The sequence below is a fragment of the Fusarium pseudograminearum genome, chromosome 4, assembly GCF_000303195.2.
Source record: "Fusarium pseudograminearum CS3096 chromosome 4, whole genome shotgun sequence".
In the NCBI taxonomy this organism is placed as follows: Eukaryota; Fungi; Ascomycota; class Sordariomycetes; order Hypocreales; family Nectriaceae; genus Fusarium; species Fusarium pseudograminearum.
Window position 1 is genome coordinate 1,599,939 of NC_031954.1, and position 25,095 is coordinate 1,625,033.

A 25,095-nucleotide genomic window follows, 5' to 3' on the forward strand; every position below is an offset into this window, starting at 1 on the left:
TCGTTGTAGATCAGGGGATATCTGCGATAAGCAATCGTGAGCAGAGGGAGGTGAGGTGAGGCGGAGCTAAGGTAAGGTACCTTGGTAGCTATTGGCGATAGTGGATGGTGGATGTTTGGCTATGGCGGGGAAGGTTGAGTTGAGGCGTCGTGTGCGGCTTCGATGCAGACCTCCAATCCGAGCCGAAAGAGAGTAACAAAGAGAAAGAAAAAAGGAAAAAGAAAGGAAGTGCACAAAGATTCGTAGACAGATCAGACACGGCAACAGCCAATCCCAGATTGCTGTGTGTGTGTGTAGGTTGTATGTACAACCACCCTCTTGACGAATGTTACAGTAGAATCTACTGTAGACCCGTTGGGCAGCACAGCACCCTAAACACCCTCAGAGGTCAGCCCAGAACTTACAATCCGCTACAATGGTTGTAATGCGCAGGCTAGAGCGCTAGCAGGGCAGGGCCAGGGGAATAGAAAAGCAGCCAGCAGGGGACTGAGCAGGGATGGCAGAGGGAGAACCCGCCAAGAAGGGTCCTTTACCCTCTGGCTGGATGTACGTACGTGCTTTATTTGCTGGTGTCCGTGTAAGGAAATGGCTCGTCCGCTGTACGATGGACGAGAAATGAGCGGCCTTGTTACACAGCACTGTTGGAATACCTACAGTAAGACAGTGCGTTGTGATAGGACCAGCACAACACCAAGGGATGGAAGTACCAAGAAAGAGGGAGAAAGAACAAAATACTAAGGTAGACTAGAAGGTAGAGGGGAAGGAAGGCATGAGGTAAGAAAAGATGAGGGGAGGCCGAAGCGTAGGCGTCGTGTGCTTGACTGATGTCTGTATGGTGATCCAGGGGAGTTTCAGAGTCACAGGGATCAACATAAAATGGACAGCGAGTGGCTCCTAGTTGGGCTTGGACTTTTAGGTTCCCTGGCAACAAGGCACGAGCAAGATTTCCAGCAAGTATCAGCATTATTAAATTGTCTACAGTGCATGCACAGGTTATTTAAATACCGCGTTTGACAAACATGAGATAATCAAAACGTTGGACCAAAGTACAGATCTCCCAATTCGGTAGTGCGAGGTACTTGGTGTCAGGTTACGGTTCAATGGATCAATTGGTGTCAACCAGCAGTTAGTAGTGGTAGCATCCGGCTAGCAGTAGCATCTTGATAAGAATATAAGAAATATATGCCCAAAGGTTTCCTTCAACGATTTCAGGAATGGATATCTACTGACTCTTTCAGACAGCCAAGCTACCATCCTTGATAAGTAGAAATTGTGAAGGTACAGAAAGAGACCCTTAATTCGATTTCCCCATCCACTCCAGACCGACCAGCCTCCACTCATAACTCATTAGGCCGTGTTAGTGCCAGATCGACTTGCTGGTTGCGCAAGCTGTTGCTGGTTGTACCCAATGATGATGGGACTTGAGTGTCGAATACGTAGCAGATCTGCCATCTCCTAGCGCTTCCTAATATGGCAGTCCCCCTCGTGTCTCCATTTGCTTTGTTCGCTTTTCTCCTAGTTGAACCAATCTGATCAAAGACTCGAGGCCGCGCCGCAATGACATGGTCGTGGCTTGTGAGTACCGGGCTGAAACACTCTGTCCTAGTCCCCTAAAACAGTCGGCTATGGCCGTGGTTAGGTCATTATCCCCAATATCCAAAGTACCAACATCAGTACTGACATCAGTGTTGGTATTGGAACGTTCTGTGTCTGGTATATACCCGGCAAGTAAGGATACTGCAGTCGCATTTATCCACCAGCGCTTGACAGAACTTGTTACAACTCCGGTGTGATCTCCATCATCTAGATATCCCCCAAGTACGCATCCATGCCTTAATACTAAGCTGGCTCACATGTCTCTAAGTTTCCGGCTCCATTCTAACTTGTTGTGCTAGCTCACCTTATTAGTTCAGGTCAAGTCAGGTATTTCTGGCTCCCTAAAGTCCTCCCGAGCTAATGGCGCTAACACATAAATTGGTGTGTTCTGTAGGAACGTGGGGCAGACGCTGGGAGGCCCCCTTTGGTCCTCTTCATCGCTCTGATCTCTGATCTCTGATCTCATTTCCAAAAATTCAACGTCAGACCTTTGTGATACGGGACGAGACGTTGGTATGGAGCCCCGCTGAGTGATACGTATGCTCTGGACCAAGGCGCGTAACAAAGAATGTGCGGTTTTGTCTCGGTGCAGTAGAAAGCAAGATGTTGGATCAAGTGTGGCCTGGTCAAGGGCCTACAGACCAGCAATCATGATGACAATATTCCCATCCTTTACCCCGTACTCCCTCTCTTTTCTACCCCATCCCAAGCAGACAATTTTAAAAAAAATTAAAAATCAAAAAAAAATCTCGTATAGAATTCGGGTCTTGTTAAATTATCCGGCAATGGGCAGAAAATAGCACCGACATTTTGGATATCAACCCGAGGTTCATCTCTTTTTAGATCTCGTATTGTTCCCAGAGCCCACAAAGCTTATGTTGAACCTTCGTATCGCGCAACCTCTCATCTTTTACCCTGGCTCTACAGCCGTCGTTTAACTTAACGAAGAAAGAAAGCATGCTGTCACAGGCGAGCTGGCATGCAATTTGTGGTATATATAGGTCTTATGTAAGAACTAGACCACTCGAGAATCCCTTGCTTTGTGTTACATCTGCCAACAGCAGAATGTTGGTTTGTGTAGCGAGTAGCAACTGTAATGGTCCGATCTCGATATTGTCTGGCCTTAAGCCGAACATGGGCGTTGATAAATAAAGATGATTTTGAAACTTGAGCTCGGACAGTGCTTGGGTCTCATGACTGAAACAAATCAAAGTTGCTGCTTTCGGTGCCACCTGTTGTGATTTATGTTTTCTATTAATCACACTGGCAAATGAGAATTATGCATTGCCTCTTTATTTAGTGTTATTCTGGCATGAACATCATATGTTTCACCTAACCGGGCTGATACTGAGCAAACTCTGTTGTTCTTTGCCATAGGTCCAGGTTAGGTGCATGGGTCTTTTTCTTGCTCATAGAAAATATTTCCTTCAAGTTGGCCGAGACCGAAAATCAAAGTCATCGTCTGTGGGGTTTGCACCAGAAAATCGGGACTTACAGCCTTATCGATAACAGATAGATAGATAGATTGGATTGGATGACTAACAAATTTTGCCTCCATCCAGTAACTCTAAAGAATTTATGTGAGTCGCCGTTACTATTTAAATCCTGCTGGGGAATATGTGAAGCTTTTGCCAAATTTATGGTAGGCTATGCTCACAAAGATTATCCGAAGAACCATGGCTACAGAAGTCAAGCGAGTGCCCATCCCTCGTCGCGGTGTCGACTATCGGGGCAAGGTTGTCCTTGCACCCATGGTGCGTTCGGGAGAGCTTCCTTCAAGACTTTTGGCGCTCAAGTATGGCGCAGATCTTGTCTGGGGTAAGTCACAAAGCCTAGGGAGATCTCTATGAAAACAGCCACTAACAGCATGTGACAGGACCAGAGACTGTTGATTATTCCATGATTGGAACCTCTCGACGCTTCGATGAAGAGTCTAAGACAGTAGAGTGGTTCCGTACTTCTTCTCATGGGCAGAAAGATCCACCTCCTGATGCCAAGGAGAGCATCATTTATAGATTGCACCCCGAACTTGAAAAGGACAAACTCATCTTTCAGATCGGCACCGCAGACCCTGATCGCGCCGTGGAAGCAGCCAGGCTGGTAGCCGCAGATGTTGCCGGCATCGATGTCAATGCTGGCTGCCCAAAACCTTTCAGCACCAGCGGAGGTATGGGCGCTGCCCTTCTCCAGACTCCTGACAAGCTCTGTGCCATTCTTGAGGCTCTCGTGAAGAACATCACCCCTGAATTTGAGATCGGAATCAGTGTCAAGATCAGGCTTCTCGACACTGCTGCGGAAACAGAGGCTCTCGTCCGTCGTCTTTGCGCCACCGGTATCACAGGACTGACCATCCATTGCCGTACGACACCCATGCGACCCAGAGAACGAGCCATCCGTGGGCAGCTCAGGATGATCGCAGAAGTCTGCCATGAGTTTGGTGTCGCCTGTTTGGTGAATGGAGATGTCGAGGGGAGGGACCACGGTCTTCAGCTCGCTGAAGAATTTGGGGCAGATGGTGCAATGATTGCAGTCGCTGCCGAGAAGAACCCGAGTTGCTTCAGGAGCAAGGCCGATGGTGGTATGGCACCTTGGGAAGAAGTTGTCAAACAATACGTCAAGACTTCTATTGAAGTCGACAATCGCTTCGGCAACACAAAGTTCCTCCTCTCAAACATGATTCCCGGAAAATCAAAGTTTTACCAACCCGTCAACCAGTCCAAGACCTACAAGAGCATTTGCGAAGCGTTATGTCTCGACGATTATCTTGAAGCCGCCATTGCTGTTGACAAAAGGCGTGGCCTCGGCCAACCTCTACAGGGAAAGGCCGCAAAGAAGGCGGCAGCTAAGGCATTGGCTGCTGCCAACGCACAGTCACCCAAATCAGAGCAAGGAAAGGAACAGAAGCGTAAGAGGAAGATGTCTGACAGTAGACCTGCGAAGCAGGTTAAGGCCTCTGAGCCTACACCAGTCGCAGCAACTCTTTAGGGGATGACTGATCATCGATTAAGGAGAAACGTGAGCGATAGACGGCGTACGGTTCGACTACAAAACATAGATTCGCATTTACGGTGTTCGGGATTGAGGCTTGATAGATACAGGGCCCTGAGGTCAAAGCATTTGGTGGCCAGTAACTCTTTTGAAGTTAAAAAACAAAAGAGATGCTCCAAATAGTGCTACCCTAGAAGCTTAACAATAGAAGTAAAATAATAAGCTTTCAAACAAGGCCATAAGGCTACCTTATTAATCAACTTATTCTGGTGATTAATAAAGCAGCTTTATAGCTTTGTTTAAAAGCCTATTGTTTTATCTTTATTGTTAAGCTTTTGAGGTTGAAGCATAAATATGGCTAGAGGAAGAAGATTAAGGACAGCGATCAAGTAAATTGGCTGGCTAGGATGCCGAGGTTTTGACCAAGTGACGAGCATATCCTTGGCACCAAACGTACCTAGTTATTTGAAGTATTATTATGTTTCTCAATAGATACCAATTTACAAGATAGTGCTCATTAATGGTCCATCGTACCAGAAACCTGCCTACCTCTAAGCTACAGTTCTACTTGACCTGGTAGGTAGCCCTGAAATCGCGCAAGACTGGCTAACCGCAGCGGCATGGGAAGTTGCAGTGGGCTCCTACCATGCATATACACAAGCTCTCATGGCATAGCCATATTGTATGAAGGGCTGGAATCAACGATAAATAGCAAGCAATGGTGTGATATATACACCAGAAACCCGCTTATTCAAAATACATACAGCGCTCCGGTAGCCGGCTCTAAGCGGGACCGGCTATTGATACAAATGAACAGTGTTCGGAACTCTATGTGATAGTACATCTCTTCTCAGCTCGCCTTTTTTAAACCCTTTATTTGCCCTTCTGAACCCAGCCCTCAACAGCCTCTCTCGCGTCTGTTACCTTCTCATCGACATATTTGACACCAACTTGTGAATGCGCCTTGGCAAAGCTGGCGCTGTTGAGAATGCTCTCCCGCAGTCGGATGTGAGACTGGGCAACGACGGGGAATCTTTGCTCATACTTCCAAGTAAGGTCGGACACGTTGCGCATGGTGACGGGGATAACGGTCCAGCCAGCACCGATACCCAGGGCGAGAGGGACCGAGGCACGGAGGATGATGCTACGATTGCGGGTGATGATGCTACCGGCCATGGCAGCAACCAAGACGTAGATAGCGCCGGGCATGAGCTGCTCGCCGCTTTCGCGAGAGGGAGCCAGCGAAGCGATGGTGCTGGTAAAGGACTGCTCGAGGTTGAAAGCCGAATCCATGGTCTCGTTGATCTTGTTCTCGGCAGCGACAGCGTACTTGTACAGAGACAGGCGCCCCCTTCCGACATAGACAGCCAATCGGTCCGTAGGGGTAGGCGAATATTGCCTCTCCTCCTCCTCTTCAACGGGCTCAGCGACGGGCGTCGTGGCAGCGGGTGGTGGCGTCACGGGTGCGGGCTTTGAAGCTGGGATCTCGAAGTCATCGTAAATGGGTTTTCGCTATGATCCAGTTAGTATATTCGCATGCCCCGGCAGTATTTCTATATGCAGAACGAAAGTGACGAACCTTGAGGTCGCTAGGTCCTTCAGCGAAAACAGTGGCCGGAGTCAGTGCCAGGCCACCAAGGGCCATAGTCGCCAAAGGCGCCAGTGAGCGCTGTGAAAATCAATTAGCATTGAGAAGCTTATGCAAAGCTCGAGTGCCATGACCAACCCTTGAGAACACCACTCGTGAAGCCATTGTGCGCTCAATTGCCGTGTGAATGAGAAAAGACGTCACGCGAATTCAAGATAGACGTCGGATGCTGCTGAGCACAATCACCACTAACTAGCCGGAAAATCTAGGACGGAGGCTCTGCTGGGGCCATTCAGAACGGAGTACGGGAGCGTTGAATCGGGATGACTAAGTCTCAATTCCGGACCAAGGCCAGGAAATATTAGGCCAGGAAATATTACGCCAAACAGGGAAGGCGACAAGGGACAAGCGATTGGATCCGACGCCGGAAAGCTTGAAACAGTATCCGTACGTATTTGCTGCCTCAAATCAACGATTCTATCAATTGCGCATCTTAGTTCATACGCACATATTTACTCCTCATCCCACAAATACTTCTTGAGTTACAATTGTTTGATTCAGTATAGTTTCATGGTCGCTTTCCAACCTGCACATTTATAATGCTGAAATCGAGAGGCAACCGCCTCTGGATATGCAATAGATGTATTCAGCACACGACAAAACCTCCGCAACGGAGATGGCAATCTATCGCTTCCGCAGTCGCTCAAGCAGTCTCCCCAAGCAATCCAGTCGACCATGCCGCAAGCTCGAGCCACGATGATGCCGTCCTGCGCAATTTGTTCCACGCTCCCGCCGGAAGATCTTTTCCCAAATTCAGCTTGAAGAAGAGCCAGGGTTTATTCAAGAATCGATATCTCACAAGCCCGAACGGCTTCCACCACTTCGCACAGAAAAACCTCGAGCGAGCCACAAAGATTGTCCGAAAGGTTCTCAGTGCTTCTTCAATAGAAGAGTACCAGGCGGTCGTTCGCGATCTTGACCGGCTCAGCGATTTATTATGCCGTGTGCTCGATCTCTCGGACTTCGTCCGCATGACGCACCCGGATGCTCGGTTTCAAGAAGCCGCTGCCGATGCCTGGGGTATGGTTTACCAATATATGAATCAACTCAATACCATGACTGGGTTGAGTGATCAATTGAGCCAGGCTTTATCGATGCCCGAAGTTACAAAAGTGTGGTCGGAAGAAGAGAGGACAGTTGCTGAACAGCTCAAGTTGGACTTTACGAAATCGGCAGTCAATCTACCAAAGGCCTCACGGGACAGATTCGTGGATTTGTCTTCACGCATTAGTGAAATAGGGTCGGCTTTTGCACAGGGGATGCAACCGGCGAAAAAGTCATTGACTTTACCGGCTTACAAGTTTTACGGCCTTTACCCTGGAATTGCAGCGACTCTCAAAGTTCGACAAAATATCGTGCTCCCCACTCTCAGCTCAGACGCGATAGGAGCGCTCCAGAGCGTACACGATGAGGATACTCGTAGAGAGATATACCTGGCCCAACGAACGGCGTCCAAAGACACCATCATGTATCTCGAAGCTATGCTTAAGCTTAGGGGCGAGCTTGCGGAGCTTGCAGGTTTTGAAAGCTATGGCCATATGGCTCTCAAGGACCGTATGATGGCCAAGACACCCTCATCTGTGATGGAATTCTTGCTTGCTTTGAGAGATAACAACACTCCCATAATCCAAGCCGAACTACAAGAGCTTATTGCGAAGAAGCGAGACAGGCTCAACCTCCCAGACGTCCAGCTTCAAGCCTGGGATAAGGACTTTTATATGGAAAAGACCCGAGTCGATCTAAGATCCCGACAACGGCGAGAAGACCAACTCAACGCATTCTTTTCCGTAGGAACAGTGATACAGGGCTTATCACGGCTGTTTGATCGACTGTACGGCATCCGTCTCGTTCTGCGGGAAACTTTGTCAGGAGAGACTTGGCACCCTGAAGTTAAACGACTTGATGTTGTTACCGATAAAGGCGAATTGATCGCTGTTCTCTACTGCGATCTGTTCCATCGCCCACAAAAGTCAGGCAATCCCGCTCACTTTACGGTGAGATGCTCTCGAGAGATCTTGCCCGATGAGGTTGCGGAGATTGCTGCTGACCAGGGCAACGGGCCAAGCTTCGAGTCACCAGAACTGGCAGCTAACGATGGTATGGAGGTTTCGACGAAAGACGGGGTGCTAAAGCAACTGCCTACTATCGCCCTGGTGTGCGATTTCCTTCCTAGCGAAAATTCCAAGGAACCATCCTTGCTCTCTTACCAATCTGTCGAGACTCTGTTCCACGAAATGGGACATGCCATTCATTCCATCCTTGCACGAACCAGCTTTCAAAATGTCTCTGGTACTCGTTGCGCCACTGATTTCGCCGAGTTGCCATCAACGCTCATGGAGCACTTCGCCGCTGACCCTACTGTTCTGTCCCTGTTTGCGCGCCATTGGAAGACAGACCGAGCCTTGCCTTACGAGCTTGTTGCTGAGAGGATCGGCTTGACGAAGCGTTTCGAGGGCATGGAAACGGAAAACCAAATCATACTTGCAATGGTTGACCAGGCATACCACTCATCAAGCATTGAAAATGCAGGCTTTGATACGACCTCTATCTTTCATGATATCAAGGCTCGCTTTGCCCACGGTCCACGAGATCCGCCAAGTACCTGCTGGCAGGGCTTCTTTGGCCACTTGCATAGTTATGGTAGTACCTACTATAGCTATCTCTTTGACCGTGTTCTCGCTGAGCGTGTCTGGCGCATTGTCTTCAAAGCGGGCGAGAATGGCGGTGCCATTAACCGTGAGAACGGAGAGCGGCTGAAAGAGAATCTCCTAAAATGGGGAGGTGGCCGAGATCCTTGGACTTGTTTGTCTGATACCCTTCAAGATGAGAGACTCGCACCTGGTGACGAGAAGTCTATGGCATTAGTGGGAAGTTGGGGAATCAAGGATGACCACCACCCGTGAAGCATACACTCTCCTACATAAATAAAGAAGTTACAAAGCAACGAGAGCCCTTTGGTACATATCAACGGCACAGTTAATGGTACAGCAATGATTTGTGTCAATGCGACGACTCTTTTCGCTCAGTTTATTATCTTCAACTGCTGATTTTGCCAGCTCGCTGACCCAAAATGACATGACGCTATTCCATATCCCCGGTACGCCGAGCTATGACACCCAAATGTGGGCAGGTATCTAAAGCAAGATAAAAGTAGATAATAAGATAAAGGCACAGACATTGCAGTGCGCTGCACTACAATGGCTGGCAGAAAATGACAAAGGGTAGATGTGTAAGTAAATGGTTATAATGAATGTAGTGGTGGGAAATACGCATGGGCGTAGACAGAAGTAGTTCGACACCAATCCTGCCTTGAAACGAAGTTCGTAAGTCATCTGCAACCAGATATCGTACAACGGGTATCTCCTTTAGATGTAAGATGGATGGGTTTTGGGCGTGCAACTTGGCTTGCTCAGAACAGTGACTGGTTATATGACCCGGCGAAGATGCTGCGAAGACTTCTGTGTACCTCTGCCCATCGTTAATTGTGACAGGGACAACGTCCGCGCCGCTTTTGTTTGTGCCTGATCTTCTCTATCCAGGTCTTCACCAAACGCTCCAAACATATGTCCTCCCTCTTCGCGAGGGGTCTCAAATGTATCGGAGTACTCGCTATCATCACCATGGCCTGTTCCAATACCCGAATCTTCAGGGTCCACATGTCGGCTGTGTGATCTTGTAATGACCGCTAGAGATGCCATGTTTTCGTTGTCATCGTCGTGATCAAACGCCGACCTGTCACCAAAAGACTTGGCTGTCGGAGGGGGGTCATATCCGCGGTTCATAGCCGCCGAATTTGACAATATACTTAGTTGGTGGCCAAGCGTCTTGACTTGAGTCTCCAGAGCTTCTCGGGCGGAACGTTCCGTATGGATCAGAGCCACGAGCGTTGTGTAGTGATCCATGGTAAAAGTCCCAGGTGTATCTTGAAGTAGGTTGGGCAGACTGGTTGTACCACGAACTGTTGCTGTTGAGGCAGGGCGGTCTTTATTACCATCGCTGAGAATGGCTGGAGACGATGGATCGAGGAACATGCTTCCTCTGTGGCTTCCTTTTGAGTGACCATTGAGCCATCCCAAGGTTTTCTTGTTATCTTCCCTGGCCCAATCCGCTTGGTCATCCATAACCTTGGCGGAAGAACGCTGCTCGACGGGTGCTGGAGGTGCACTTCGTTCTGGTGGTTCAAAATGGGATTGCCGGTTCCAACCACCATCGCACATTCGGTCGAGGACCTGCTCTAACTGATAAACACGAGACTCGAGGTTGTTGATTCGTGTCTCCATATTCGCAGCATGTGTGATCTTCATGCTGCCCACTTGCTTCATATCTGCAAAGGAACCAAAGTTGAAGGGCTCTGCTTGTTGCTGTTGTTGATCTTCTTCCTGGGTGTGCTGAGTATGTTCGACTTCTGCTGTAACGCCATCTTCAGCATCTGCAACATTAGAAGATATAGGATGTGTGAAGCCAGGATCGTAGCTTTCCCTCCAATACTTGATTTCGTCGCTGCGTCGGCGGGCGAGACCATGGCCGTCCTCTGGGAGTCCTGATAAGCTCCGCGACCTTCGCCGCACTCCAAGATCACTAGTAATCGCACGACCGATTTCATCCGCGTTCTCGTCATGTTGATCTTGACGGCTTTCTCGGCCATGACTGCTCGCAGGTCGCGGGGAAAGGCCTGCCAGACTATATTCACGCAGCTTAGCTGCATGAGTCAGACCGAAGTCAGCGCTCAGTGAGTTACGTGCACTCTCGATGGCGCGTACGTCTTCCGGTCTAATGGAGTGAGATCTCAACGCTCGATCAAACTCGGTTATGGGTAGTGAAGCAGATCGCTTAGACTCTGCCCCGGGGAACGGCCGACTTCTTGTTCTGGGAGCCGATCTGTCTTTATGGTTTAAACTGGGCACTGAATCTTGTGGTCGACCATCCTCAGCAGTTGATCGTCGATAGGGTCCGGGGCGCACTGGCACAGAGCCAGCTTCTGAGTCAGTGTTTCCGGTGCTTTCGTTGTCGCTGACTTTCTTTTTGCGATTAAAGAGTTTGCCCAAAGCACCACGAAGGGTCGACTGCTTCCGTTGCGGACGCTCCTTAGTCTGAGAACGGTCTGTGCTAACAAAAGAATGCCTGTTTGATGGCTCAGCCTTTTGCAATCGGCTTGTTGTTCCGGGATGGCGCGCATGTACTGAATATCTTGGTTCTTCTCTAAAACTGCTTGCCTCATTGTGGCGAGGTTCTGGGAAAGTTGGTGATCTGAAATCGCTGCGTGATGGAGTGGGTTCAGGTTGAGATTCTTGAAATTCGCCCTGGACGGGCGTCGCGATGCTGGTACCAGGATTGCGAATTGGAAACTCGTCGTCCATAGAAGTCGGAATGGGAACCGGTCCAGAGATCCTGCCACGGATAGCCGACGGTTGACTATCAACAGGCTGAGCGCTTGGAGCAGCGGCAGCCCCAGATTTCCACGGCTTCTTCATTGCTGGAAGCGTTGTGGGGGATGATGGGATGTGTGGCGACGGAGAAGGTGAAAATGTGACAGAAGAGTCTTGGAATAGTAAAGAGAATGGAAAACAATATAAATAGAAGCGGTCAAGCGAGATAAAGTGACAGTATGCCCTGACGCATAGTATTCTTGGATGAGTGCTCGTAAAACAAGGTCTCGACCCGTGCACACTCGTCTATACATACATGGGCAGCCTGGCCTATCTTCGGTTGACGAGGGGCACGGCACTGAAAGACAAAGCACAGAGCGGGTAAACGAGTGTAAATAGAAATGAAAGGCAATTTATCAGTTTATAGCATTGCGGGAAAAATCGCCCTTGCCGTCCGAAAAGGGCGAACTGAATCCAAAGAGGAAGAATGACAGGACGAGAGGGTTTGAAACAAACACACATACGGGCTTGCTAGACCGAGTGGGTGGGCAACTGGCACCTATTAATGTCGGGTCAGCAGGATAGATATGCAACGCACGCCATGCGAAACCGCGCTTGAGCCTGCGGGCCAGGGACCATTTGCGGGTTCTTGAAGCGCGACGAAACGTTCAATGCCACGCTGGATGACATGGAGGGACGAAAGGGGGTGCTGGAAGGCATGCCAATTTGACAAGGGGCCTGGCGGGGAATGAAATAGCTCGAAGGAAGCAGACCATACATGCTTCCTCCCAGCACCGTTAGCTCGAGCGGTGAACGGGACGACATGTGGCAACGGCTAGTTTGGTTGGATAAGCTTGATCAATCAATGCAGGATGAAACTCGCTGTTCAAATAGCCAGCATAATGCTTGCGTGGAGCCATAGAGGAACACATAGAGAAAGGTTGCGATGTGTTCGTCCCGCATCGTGTCGAGGCCAAGAGCCAGCGGAGCTGATCTGAATGGCTCATTATGCTGCGGCTATTAAGACAGGGGTTGTCCAATTACAGACAGGTTGCACCCTCTTGGAGACCCTAGTCATTTCAACGGACGAAGCAGAGCAAAGCCTGGGCATCGGACGGACATCACTTGTGTGCTCTGTCGAGACACCGCAATGACCGCACTGCAATGAACCCTGCATATGAGATTTCAGTTGAACTGAAGCCATTTACGACAGGGGTGGACTACTCGAGAATCGAGCTCATTAAAGTTTTTACATCAAATTGGCAACAAGAGTCTTGATGCTACGGTGGAGATTTAAACAGTCCAGGATTCGATATCTGTGCCTTGCTTGCCTCGTGGCTCGAAGCCGGGTGCATGACATTCCGAGCATTGTTGAGACAAGGTCGTCGCTTCCTCGGGATAAACGAATAAACGTGTATCCGAATGAAGAGTTTCGACCGTTGATGGACGTAGATTAGCCGTGTATGTGTTAGATTTGAGGCCGCACGCGCCGCCTCCGAGGAACCTGCCGCATTCAGAGCGATTGAATCAATTTGAGGCGTTCGTATCCGCTGGAGTAGTCAATCTAACGGTTGTAGTCGAGATGAATATTCTTTTGTGGTAAACCCTAAGTCGTGGAGTAGGTAGGTATGAAATGTGACAGATAGAAAAAGTGATGATCGCGTTACAGGATGAGGCACTTTGCTTTCCTTAAAGCTGTTGGGGTGGCACCTCCCCATTTGACAGATAGCACGTCATTCATGAGGAAGGCACCCTCACGGCTGAGACTGCTTGGTTCATGCGCAATGCCTCAGCCCCGTTAGAGGTTGGATAAAGTAGGATTATCCTTTCCCTTCTTCATCTACAATACAATGCAAACCTCAGAGCATCAGAACCAATACCTCTTTCTTAGCAACTATCAACCAACTAACGCACCTAGCTAAACGTTAACTATGTGCGGCCCCATGCGACCTAACGTTAGCACACACAAGCTCGAACCAGTTAGCGCCCGCGGTCGCTAAACGTTCATCTGACTTGGCTTACTTACATTGCGTTAGAGCCACCGCAAAAAGTAACCATAACTCCAACCGCAACGCCACAGTCTTCAATAATACAACGCCCAATTGTTCGAGATCCAGGTTGTGCTTTGGCGTGGGTTCTTCCAGTTTGTCTTGTCTTTGTATGTGTGCAGATACTCACTAGCTAGCACTCAGGGTTACAAATTGCTCAAATGCATCACGAGCTGAAACGAATCATTACACATATCTCAACTGCTAACTTGCTGTACAGGCCCATGGTGCAAACACGGCATTAGTATGTATGCGCTCAGCCAAGTTGAGAGATCCATATTGCGTTGCTACTGTACACGTATTACCAGAGGACAACTTTATGAACATCCTCTGCCATGCATTCTCCCAAAAGGATGCCTTCGCATCGTACATGCATCCTCCCTCTTTTGAGGACACGCTGCTCTTTGACAGTGATATAGCACTATAGCCCTCTAGGATATCAGCCCTTTTGTGTTGGAGAATTCTTGGTGATCCTCCATGATCTGCCCTGACGTGCCCGATCTAAGGAACCCATCTCGTGTCGGCGGGACCTAAGTTAGGCGACAGGGATGCCACTCTATTTTCCGACCAATGAAGCACCATCCGCATGGCACGGCTTTTTAGAACGTCTCAACATTGTCTTTCGCCGCACATCAATCAGCAGCTGTGGTATGCAGAATTCAGGCTGTCTGTGGCACTGCAAAACTCAGCAACAATAGGTCGTTGTTGAGCCGGGGTTCCCTGAAACTGACACAACGGGTTTATTTGCTTATTGTGTAGTAGTTTGCAGTATGCATGCTGCCAAGTCACCAGACCTAGCGTTGGTTCTTGATCACCGTCTACGCTAATCTCTTCCTTGTTCGATTTCAGCTGGTGCTTTGGAATGCTGGATTTGACCTCAAGGGTGTTATTTGTTGCCCTTGCAGGTTTAGATAACAGAGAGAAACATCGTCTATGTCTTCCCTTGACAAGATCAGGACAAAAATCCTACCCACTGGCAGGAAAACAGACTAGCACAAACAGTCCCCCACGGTTCGGCAGTCCCACAATGAATGAGCGACCTGAAACAGCCCAGGATAATGATAACTGGCGTTGCAACTGCGTTGTTTTCTTCCTCGAGTAACCGCAGCTCTACCAAGTCTCTTAACTACTTTTGTGAATAAATCGGCATGTAGGGAAAGCTTACAGGTGTTGACCTGACTAAAAGCGGATGGATGTTTTCTCAGCTCTTAACTTGAAAGCTCCAACTGTCCGGAGAGGCTAAGTAGGCGACGTTTCAGGAGAAGCTGAGGTCACCCATTCCCGCTTTCCTTCCGCCAAGTAATTAGTGCGCTCGACTCGGGGCAACATGAATCAATACTCGATCTGTCGGCCGAGATGCCCAAGATGACGCTATGCCACGGCCTTACGTATCAGTATCACCAGCAAGCATTTGCCATCCGAAAGCGAGGTGGGGTTATCTCATGCTCAAGATGTGACTAATCATGCGTCAAGCTTGAGGCATCTGGGTATCGCAGGTCGGCGTTGTCTTCGAGATATTGCATCCATTTCTTCAAGAAGCTGCTTCCTCTGTGAAACCGGCGCGTTAGTGATGCTTTGTCTCGTGTGTATCGCTGGAACAATTTGCGCAGCACTTGTCAAACCACCGGCTGCAGCTTCGAGGCCTAGTGCCACTGCGTCGTGAATGTCACTTACTTCTGAACGGTTTCCGAGTCCCCGATAACTGTCAAAGATCGCTTAGGACGTGTCATCGCAACTGAATGGACCTGTATTAGCTAAAACGTCGTCTTATGTTCGTCTACCCGATCCAGAACGGGAAGCCTCGGGATGTCACCTTACCGTTGAGACGACGTCTCTCGCCAAGGAAGCCGACTTCGCCTTCAGAATTGCTTCGAACCAGGCTCACGATTACTGCCTCTTTTTCACGACCCTGAAAGCCGTCAACGCTGCCGAGCTCGATACCAGGAAACTTGTCTTTGAGTGGAGCCAGGACGGCAAGCTGGGTATTGTTCCATCATCAGTATGTGTTTCACGTATACGCCACTAAGCTCATATTGAACGCACCTGAGCATTGTAAGGCGTTACAACAGCTATGTCTTCCGGACGAACCCCAGCAGCCACGAGTTTCTTTACGTGTTGTTGTACAAGAGCTGCCTCCATTTCATTGCTCTTACTGTCGCCGTGCAAACTTGCCTTGCCCTTTTTGGGAGTGTCCTTGTCGTCTTCTTCGTTCTTTTCTGGGAAGTCTCCGCCCTGAGTATCGATGAAGATGACAGGCTCATTAGTATCCTCGTTGTCCTCGACTTCATATTCAAGGTCTTTGAGGAGACGATGTTTCACCGCATCAGCAGCAATAAGCTTGGAGTCGTATAGTTCGTCAGAAGGAAAGCGCATAATACTCTCGTGCATTCGATACTGTGTAGTCAACATTCGTTTGATGGAGGGTCCATGTAACGCCAGCAGTCTGTCAAACAGAGTAACTTCGAGCGTGGCACCCTTTGTGATTTCGACGCCCTCTTTGACTGGTGCCTTGACCTTGGTATTGGTCGACTTTATAGTTGGAGGGAGCTGCAGATGATCACCAGCACAGACAACCTTTTTAGCAGATACGAGAGGAACCCAACACTGAGCCTCGAGAGCCTGGCTGGCCTCATCGATAATAACGACATCAAACTCCTCGTTTCGCAGTTGGTAGCCTCCTGCTCCATGTAGTGTCGCAAGGACTACCTTGCTACCGCCAATGAGGGTGCTAACACACCGGCGTTCCCGCTCGCGAAATTCTTTCCGTAATTCTTTAAGATCGTTGTAGATGGCCTTGCGTTCCTTGCCGCTCTTTGTCTTTTTGATTGAGGCCTGCTTCGTGTCCATCTCGGTACGTATATCTTTTACAATTGCGCCAGCCTCTGATGTCTGGGTGAGTACGTCGAGAGAGTGGTCTACAACAGAAGGCAGTAAACGAGCCGGGTGCCCCAGACGGAGAATCGGAACCTTGTGAGGGGCTAGTCTCTCGACAACATTGTCAACTGAAATGTTAGAAGGACCACAGACGAGAATTCTCTGTTCCAGCCTGATCATCTGAAGAATCAGTTCGATGAGAGTGTGAGTCTTGCCAGTCTAGATACGAGTCAGCATGTATATACTGTTTATGTGAGTTATTGACTTACTCCTGGAGGTCCATGGATCAAAGCCACCTCTAGGGAGGCTAGAGCAAATCTAATTGCATCCTTTTGTGACTCGTTGAGTGTGGGATCAAACCAGTCAAGGTTCCCCACGCTTTCATCCTTTGTCAAGTCTGCAGCAACTGGTGATGGACTTGACAAGCCGAAAAGCACTCTGGTTAAGCTGGAGTATTCTGACTCATTCATCTTGTTCAGCTTCTCCATTGTCCAGTTCATTCTGCCAACAGTTCTTGTCAGCTTGAAATCATTTTGATATGCGAACAGAAGATGCGTCGAGGTACCTTTTGTATGTCACCTCGTCGGCCAACTTGACTGCCCAGACCCTCCCTGTAAAGGCAACTTCCTCCTTTCCCTCGTCGATGGCAACAGAGACCCATTCCCTTCTCACTTTTGTCACTACACCTCTGGCGCCCTTCTTTTCCAAATCCTTCACCTCGCGCTTCTTGGCGCTTCCGGCAGGCTGCTCGGCGACAAGGACAATGTCTCCCGTGCGCAAGCCATGCTCAGGCAGTTCGTCAGCCGAACCCGTAGCAGCATCTGGGGAGAGCTCGACAACTGTCCGGCCACCAAGGCCGGTGCGCTGGCCTGAGACGACTAGGTTTGTCAGAGCAATACCAGCGCGCTGCAGGGCTGTGGGACTGTGGTTAGAGATGAGGTCGCTTGTTTCGTTGATCTCTGTCTGGAGCTCTTGGTCCAGAAGTGCAAGCTGAGTGGTGGCAAAGGTAGGAATATCTACAGGCTTTAGCTTGGAAGCCATGATTGATTTCTGTACAATTGTGCGATTATTCTCAGAAGGAGCTGGAGCGGTCACAAGTCTGGAGTTGTCAGTGTAGGAGTTTAGAGGCGGGATGGTGTTTGGTGGGGAGCTCTAAGAATGGACCCCGCCATAACCCGCTGTGACGTCTGACGACTCATGAAAATAGAATGAACAGTCATGATGCCTGCCATCATGAGAGCTTGCAAAAGTGCATTTCAATAATGAAGTTGATATCTAATGCCGCATTCCGACCAAAAGTACGTATAATTAGACCAATCTTCTCCTAGAAGGTCTTGTGCATGCAAATACTCCCAATATCAAGTCATGATGCGAATCCCATGCAAATGCGCCATGTGCAAAGCAACCCGCCACTACCTATATACCCAAGCCCCAAGTTATTCAAGCAAGACCAATACAGGCTAGTCTATCAATCATATACAGAAAAAGGTCTACAGCTCGTGCTCTGAAGGATGTATAGCAATCACCACCACAAGAGATGCAATCATGATGGCCAGGGCAACGAAAGCAACAATCATGATTGTGCCACGACTGGCTGGGAACTTTCCCTTTATTACATACTGCTGAGATTGGAAGTAACGCTTATATCCGAGAAACAGGACCAGAATGCTGATGCCCAGGAACGTTGTGCCGAGAGGCTTGCCCATGTGTCGTAGTGTCGCAGCGTTTCGGTCAGAGATCTTGTCGCCATCGTTGCCGCTCTCGAGACTGGTATTGAGTCGGAAGAGTTGTGTAACAGCAATGCCTATACTCGCAAACGAAAGGGACGTCCGTAGCCATGCTAGAAATGTTCGTTCTGTTGTGCTGTGGTCAGTATTGGAAGTTGGCGATGGTGTTTGGACGTGAGGCTTACCGATAGCAAGATGATCACGTGCGACACTGCCTTTGTTTTCCAACTCTATGGAATGGAACTTTTCCGCCTGTGCCTTCCACCAGGGCTGGTCTTCATCATCTGGTTCATCCTGTTGGTTTGCCTGAGAACTCGGCACAGCCCCGTTACTGTTTGGCCGAGAAGGTGGTATTTGGCGCGAGCTTCGAGTAGACGTTTTGCGAGCGCGGGGACCGGAAGTCGCAGCGCTTGTAACGTTGAGAGAGCTGTAGTTCAGAGGTGGTGTATGAGAGATGAAGCCCGTGGCCTCGTCGGCGCTACTATCATCGTTTGCAGGATTCGCTTTAAGGGCCGAGTTGGGTGGGAGGATAGGACTGCCAGCAGGCATGGGGGAGAGGTTGGTGGGAGAAGCAGTAGGAGCCATTGACTGGGCGCGTTCACGAGCGTTCTATTAGAGATGACAGGGTATTATTAGCATTAATTGCAATACTAGATGTATTTGCTGAAGGATGAATATGGTACGTGAGGAACAAGAGGAACTGGGAAGAAAGACGAGCACGCAATCTTCGGCTAAGCAGTCGGAAGCTATGTCAAACGGGGGAAGATCCGCCGGCAGTTGATGAAATGAACGCCACCAATTGTACGGTGAAGATGGTTCGAACAAGGACATGCATGGCTGAGAATGATAAGAAGTGTACATATGCGCGAGCATGACCAAAGACCAGAGAAGACAAGAGGTTGGCAGATCGTCTCCCGCTCTCACACTTTCTGCGTATGATTGAACTCATGAACCCATGTCTCACACGATAGCTACCTGCCTAGGTAGGCATGCATATGAAGGAAGAATCTACCCACCTCTAATATCTCGTTTATGCGCGTGTTGGACGAAGAATGCCTTCCCATATTAAACCCGATACTTGAAGATCGGGCGGGGGCATTGTTATGAGTATTGGCATCTGCCTCTGGCGCAGTCTCAACCATCACGAGATCAACCGGAACAGGCTTGGCACCTTCTCAATTGATATGCGGCGCGTAGAGCGCTGAAACTCGCACGACTAAATTGGAGGCGACAGCGAGTATACTGTCGTACTATGATGGACGCTGTGCGGGAGACGTTGCAAAAGTGAGGTCTGATATGTGAAAGATGATGAAGAACGATGGGTCCATATGCTTGTTGGGCTGTGAGGTCACAACAAGCTTGCTTGCCTTGCCTCAGACCCAGGTTGCAGTGGGGTTGTCTCTTGCGACAGGCGCTCAGCCTCCCTAGGTTGTCTTGAGTCTAGCGGCTTAGGCGCCTCTATCAGCTCGTTATTGGATAGGTAGAGGTGAAGCACGTTGGAAGATAATCACATACTGACTACAAGAGACTTTGATCCGAAATTCGTGTGTATCAATCTTTTGAGTTGAATCGTAAGATATTGCTCTCATTAAACATATCATTTTGATAGCCTTATCACGCAGGTGGTTCATCATCATCTGACTCTGAGAATACAGCGTGACTTGACCACTAGTCTCTCATTATGGGAACCAAGCCATCAACTCTCGAAACTACTAATGATCAAGTTGCCAATGGGAAATAGAAACTTTAGTTAGATATCATGAGTAATTCTCTATTCAATCTGACTTTGACCCGCCCTGTTCAACCCGCAAAGCCCGGAACTCTCTTTAAAGCCGAGTCTAGCTTGGCTTTCGGCCCCGTTTCGGCCGTTGGATTGTTTTCCCTTTTAGGAAATCAGTTCTGATTTCCACTGGTTAACTGCACGTTTCACCATTTTTAATTCCGATGTCAGCTCTTATGCCCGTATAAGTGGACGACGATAGCATCATAGAAAGAGAGACGTATCAAGGGAAGCTATACTCTTGAGGAGAACAGATAGTGAATAAATATCAAGCCATGGGCCTTTATGTCCTCCTTTCTAATTACTTCACACTCATCAACTAAACACTCACATCTATTTGCTTCAACTACTTGACTACTCAGTATCTGCACTATACTTTTCCACAGCACATTCAACATCATCATGTCGCACCTTATCCTTGGAAAGCAAGTTGGCCCTATCGGCTATGGTCTCATGGGTAACAACAGTCTCTTATAGCCAAACCCAACACAATCTAACCATTCTATAGGCCTGACTGCGCGTCCTCTTCCTGACGAGACTACGTTTACCGCCATTCGAACTGCTCTCGATGCTGGCTGCAACTGGCTCAACGGCGGAGAGTTTTATGGTCCACCAGACGCAAACTCGCTGGCTCTCATCCGCCGGTATCTGGAGAAGTACCCAGAAGATGCTGATAGGATCGTCCTTACTATCAAGGGAGGCTTGGGTCCCAACTATGTTCCCGTGGGTAGCAAGGAGAACATTCGTCGCAGTATCGATGACTGCATCAAGACCCTGGGCCCTGCCGGACGGATTGCTTCGTTTGAAATCGGCCGTAAAGACCCCAACGCTGACTACAAGGACGACACCCTTGCCACCATCGACGAGTATGTCAAGGACGGTAAAATCGATGGCATATCGTGCAGCGAGATCAACGCAAACACTCTACGTAGTGCAGCAAAGAAATTCAAAATCACTGCGGTTGAGCTTGAGCTGTCGCTCTTCACTACAGAGCCCCTGACAAACGGTCTCCTAGAGGCCTGTGGAGAACTTGGCATTGCTGTTCTTGCATACTGTGAGTATTAAACACTTCAATCTGAAAGGAACCGTGACAACTAATCAGAATTCCAGCACCTCTTGGAAGAGGTCTCCTTGGAGGCCAGATCAAGTCCGCCAAGGATCTTCCTGAAGATGATCCCCGTGCCAAGATGCATCCTCGCTGGCAGGGCGACAACCTTCTGAAGAATGTCGAACTCGTCAACAGCATTGAGTCTCTTGCGAAGAAGAAGGGCTGCACCGTGAGCCAGATCGCCATCAACTGGTTACTGTCTCTTTCTCGGCGCCCGGGCATGCCCAAGATCATTCCTATCCCTGGGTCTTCAAAGCCCGACCGTATCCGGGAGAATGCCACGATTGTTGATCTGACCGACGAGGATTTGCATGACATTGACAATCTGCTCGCTTCCTTTACCCCAGCGGGCGAACGATATCCCCCTCAGCATATGAAGTATGTCGACGCATGATAGCTGGATGAAGGGAATGGGTGGTACAGAGCCAATCAGTATATACAGCATGTTTGACATTCTGGGTTCAGCTAGTTTATGGTATCAGCATGGTTAATGAGTCGAAGTAGTTGAGTAGGAAATGTATGTAAAATCAAGAGATTTGTTCTCAGATACTTTTATTCAATTTTTCATAACTTCATATAATCATGTACCACGTATCAAGGTCGTTTCGAACAGGCCCACGACCGTGACGTTACGCCCCTCAGATGACCATATAGATCGGCAAGGAATGAGGGCTGCCTCGCAGCTGTTTCCAGTGTTGTTCCAAATGGACTTGACTTGAAGAGCGTCCGCATATATCAAAGAAAGCTTGCTGTGTACAGCCTCTGGCCCATGAGGAAGGAGTCGCCGGAAAGACTCGTGAATGGCTTTTTGCATATCTGTTTTCAAGTCGTCGAGGGTCAAAGACTGGGCCCCTTCAGCACAAGTATATGACACTGTGCTGTATACAACAGTTGCAGTTTCAGTTGTGACGACCGAATGCCACGTATTCCAACCGGGGACATTGGCTTCGGGACGAGAAACCAACACAAGGCTACCCTCTTCAGCTCTCGAAAGACCGTTATGAGCGTGCCATTCTACTGCTGCCTGCCGTGGTAGCTCTTCAACTTCAGCTGCAAACATAGGAGGGATACATGTCTCAGGCTCGTTCTGCTGACGAAGAGTGAGGGCATCCCAGTCAGGAATGGCCTTACGGGCTGTCTTGTCATCATTACCGAGTGACATGTAAGCAGGGTTGAACTTTAGGTCCCAGAGATCAGGGCCACCGTCAACCTCTTCATCTTCATCTGGAGACCCGTGTGCTTTCCTCCAGACATGCCCTGCAAGCTGGGCACTGCGTTGAATCTCGGCTGAGGAACTAGCCCGTGGGAAGTAAGCAACAGAACTTGTCCACCACTGCACCTTCATCTCGTGGCCTACTCGCCAGAGGTGTTGCAGAGACAGCACTATTTGGAGCTCGTGCCACTTGTCAGATGGGTTGGGCAATAGCATCGTTGCTGGGATCAGAGGTATCTGCCCTGCAATAGAGATACACCTCAGACTTGTGGCTTGGTGATGAGCTGTCACTGGCACATCGATAGCTTGGCTATATGGACCAATGTTCGCAGGCGCCCAGTAAGATCTGGATTGTACATGTAGGCCATTACGATCGTGTTTTGCCTCAGGCGTAGGCGCGCTGAGATAGATGACAATGTTCACGCCTTCTGGCAGTAGGTCGCCGCAGGAGATAGTCACTCGAGATGGCGGATTTGGCTTTGGGAACAATTTCCCATACTCACCATTGACCTTTGGAAAATCTGACATGCGCCGCAGAACAATGATGGTGTTTGTGACATGGGAGAGCTGAATACCAGCTTTTGACGCTAGGGCTCTGATCTTCTCTACCACCTGAATCGTCTCCTCTTGGATTGACCTTTCGCTTGTGGTGGCGTCTGCAATAACAGACCATCGCTGAGTTTCGACATCCTCAGTTGAGGACACTGGATCTCTGGTCAGTGACATCGGCTTAGCTGAAGCGTCTGTATGCCTCAGCTGATCCAGGGGTAATGGCAGTTCATCAAACACAGCCTTGAATCGCAGATCGAGGAGATCGGGTACCCGAACTGTTGGCTTGTGTGCATGATCTTGTTTATCCTCTACCCGTGCACCAGCCAACAACAGCCATGAGCAGCCACCTCCTTCACGCACGATCTTGCGCCCCTGTTCCAGGATGGAAATTCTCTTCCTAAACACTGAGGAAGGACCATCTAAAACAAGCGTCTCGAACTCACCACCCTCTCCCAAGGCTGCGGCACCCTGAGTCGAGCCAAATTTGCGCAACGCGCTCTTGACACGACTTGAGCCAGTCTCGCTTGACACGCGTTCCCACAGATGGTCTTCGTCTAGACCAGCACTGGCAACTTTGATGATCCGTGCTTCTAGTCCAGCGTTGGCCATGTCGATTAGCAGCTGCGTGTCGTCTGCGATGGCTCCAGGTGGGGGTGGCAAGATCGGATACTGCCATAGGTAGGCCAGGGGCACGAGGCCCAGACGCAGTGCTATTGACTCAACACGGGTGCGCTGGTAGGTGGACAGGATGGCACCTGCACAGACAGCATTGGCCTCTGGATGGCGGGTGACGATAGCCTGTAACAAGGGCAACATTGACTCTGTTTCGTCGCCGCTATCGCCCTTGTCCTTGCCCTGAGCTTCGACCGTGGCATCGTAGTCCCTCTCGTGGCGAACCGCATGTCCAGTGATGGGCAGCCGATATAGCGGCAGACCAGTCGCAGCGGCGTACAGGGGGAGGACCTCGTGCCCGACAGTCTGGTACATAAAACTGTTCAGATCCGTATCGGAAGGCTCCCCCGAGTCTTGGCCAGCATGTCCATGTCTTTCGGAAGGCTGAGGTACCCACGTCTCCGGATGGATATGCTGGAGGCCCTCGGGAGATAGGATATCAGTGGGCGTATATTCATTGGTCTTTGGCCCAGCCTTAGTGGCGTCTTCCTGGCGGAACAGTGATTGCCCGTGTGGGATACCGTTGGCACCTGAGCTTGAGTCGGATGCCAAAGTCCCTGATCCTGGGAAAAGATTTGCAAGAGCCACGATCTTGTGGCCGTGCTCTATACAGTGGATCAGATTGAAGAAGCTGTCTTTGCCTCCCGAGATTAGGGCAATGACGTTCAGCTGTTCTGAAGCCATGGTGGATATTGGCTTTGCCTTATGTGACCAACACGGAGGCAGTCAACGGCCGGAAAATGAAGGCCCGGGCAATAGTAATCTGGTAACAATTTAGCAATGGGCCAGAAAACAAATTGGAAGGCTGAAAGAAGAAGGCTATGGCTTACTTGAGATTACGTGCCGATATTTGATCAAGTGTAGCGCGGTTTAGTGTGTGGTGTGGTGTATGGTGTAAGAGCATCGATAGTGCGAAGCAGATTCATTTGGTGGAGGATGTTTTAGACTGCTTTTCTCTGTGGATCCTGGGCTTACAACCTACCAAAACCAACCTAACCAAGCCCAAGTAAGCAAGAGGACGGCCAACTCTGAAGAAAAACTATAATGGCTGGCTTGGCTCCATGCGTTTCATCTCGGGATGGCTGAGCTAGCAAAGAAGGGTCAAGTTCCTGGGTGATCTAGCCAGCTTGAGGTGGACAAACAATTTTACTCCCCAGAGATGTTAGTCCAGGACCTTATTTTGTCCCCTGGCCTTGGGCTGACCAGCCGGAATCCAGCCTTTGAAGAGGCGTCGATCAATGGGAATGGCTTTTTCTGATCACCGTCGGTCCCGTCTCGTGTAATTTCTTCGCCCCGTCTCTATCTCAGGGCTGTTGTGTTGCCGTCCGTGTTATATGGGAATGGCGTGGTGGAGAGTTTGCAGTCCGAGCCATGACGATCACAAAAGCAATACGTGAGACATCAGGGTCTTTCTCGCTGATAGAGCCGCGAGCGTTAGGTCGACGGCATGTACCAAATCCACCAAGGGTGCTTTACGACCAGAAGCTACACTCGAGTTAGCCTGAGAAACGAGTAATGTATAC

At 49.5% G+C, this 25,095-nt stretch overlaps 8 protein-coding genes across 8 annotated transcripts, besides 2 other annotated features; 3 read left to right on the forward strand and 5 right to left on the reverse strand.

Moving 5' to 3' along the window:
• Positions 1 to 184: 184 nt before the first annotated feature.
• Positions 185 to 229: a repeat region.
• Positions 230 to 2,311: 2,082 nt separating this feature from the next.
• Positions 2,312 to 2,344: a repeat region.
• Positions 2,345 to 3,272: 928 nt separating this feature from the next.
• Positions 3,273 to 4,581, forward strand: FPSE_11802 (uncharacterized protein; the record flags this gene model as incomplete). Its single annotated transcript, XM_009264919.1, has 2 exons — positions 3,273 to 3,414; positions 3,473 to 4,581. 2 exons carry the CDS (start codon positions 3,273 to 3,275, stop codon positions 4,579 to 4,581), a joined length of 1,251 nt encoding a protein of 416 aa, XP_009263194.1.
• An 876-nt stretch (positions 4,582 to 5,457) lies between these two features.
• On the reverse strand, positions 5,458 to 6,337 carry FPSE_11801 (uncharacterized protein; the record flags this gene model as incomplete). Its single annotated transcript, XM_009264918.1, has 3 exons — positions 5,458 to 6,096; positions 6,164 to 6,253; positions 6,311 to 6,337. The coding sequence occupies 3 exons, from the start codon at positions 6,335 to 6,337 to the stop codon at positions 5,458 to 5,460; spliced, it is 756 nt and encodes a 251-aa protein (XP_009263193.1).
• A 434-nt stretch (positions 6,338 to 6,771) lies between these two features.
• On the forward strand, positions 6,772 to 9,135 carry FPSE_11800 (uncharacterized protein; the record flags this gene model as incomplete). The annotated part of the gene is made up of 1 exon (XM_009264917.1): positions 6,772 to 9,135. One exon carries the CDS (start codon positions 6,772 to 6,774, stop codon positions 9,133 to 9,135), a length of 2,364 nt encoding a protein of 787 aa, XP_009263192.1.
• A 522-nt stretch (positions 9,136 to 9,657) lies between these two features.
• Positions 9,658 to 11,703, reverse strand: FPSE_11799 (uncharacterized protein; the record flags this gene model as incomplete). The annotated part of the gene is made up of 1 exon (XM_009264916.1): positions 9,658 to 11,703. The coding sequence occupies one exon, from the start codon at positions 11,701 to 11,703 to the stop codon at positions 9,658 to 9,660; it is 2,046 nt and encodes a 681-aa protein (XP_009263191.1).
• Positions 11,704 to 15,423: 3,720 nt separating this feature from the next.
• Positions 15,424 to 17,561, reverse strand: FPSE_11798 (uncharacterized protein; the record flags this gene model as incomplete). The annotated part of the gene is made up of 4 exons (XM_009264915.1): positions 15,424 to 15,624; positions 15,690 to 16,739; positions 16,790 to 17,021; positions 17,086 to 17,561. The coding sequence occupies 4 exons, from the start codon at positions 17,559 to 17,561 to the stop codon at positions 15,424 to 15,426; spliced, it is 1,959 nt and encodes a 652-aa protein (XP_009263190.1).
• A 449-nt stretch (positions 17,562 to 18,010) lies between these two features.
• Positions 18,011 to 19,389, reverse strand: FPSE_11797 (uncharacterized protein; the record flags this gene model as incomplete). Its single annotated transcript, XM_009264914.1, has 3 exons — positions 18,011 to 18,375; positions 18,433 to 18,856; positions 19,264 to 19,389. The coding sequence occupies 3 exons, from the start codon at positions 19,387 to 19,389 to the stop codon at positions 18,011 to 18,013; spliced, it is 915 nt and encodes a 304-aa protein (XP_009263189.1).
• A 1,040-nt stretch (positions 19,390 to 20,429) lies between these two features.
• FPSE_11796 (uncharacterized protein) lies at positions 20,430 to 21,529 on the forward strand (the record flags this gene model as incomplete). Its single annotated transcript, XM_009264913.1, has 3 exons — positions 20,430 to 20,484; positions 20,536 to 21,081; positions 21,138 to 21,529. 3 exons carry the CDS (start codon positions 20,430 to 20,432, stop codon positions 21,527 to 21,529), a joined length of 993 nt encoding a protein of 330 aa, XP_009263188.1.
• A 186-nt stretch (positions 21,530 to 21,715) lies between these two features.
• Positions 21,716 to 24,256, reverse strand: FPSE_11795 (uncharacterized protein; the record flags this gene model as incomplete). Its single annotated transcript, XM_009264912.1, has 1 exon — positions 21,716 to 24,256. One exon carries the CDS (start codon positions 24,254 to 24,256, stop codon positions 21,716 to 21,718), a length of 2,541 nt encoding a protein of 846 aa, XP_009263187.1.
• Positions 24,257 to 25,095: the final 839 nt, after the last annotated feature.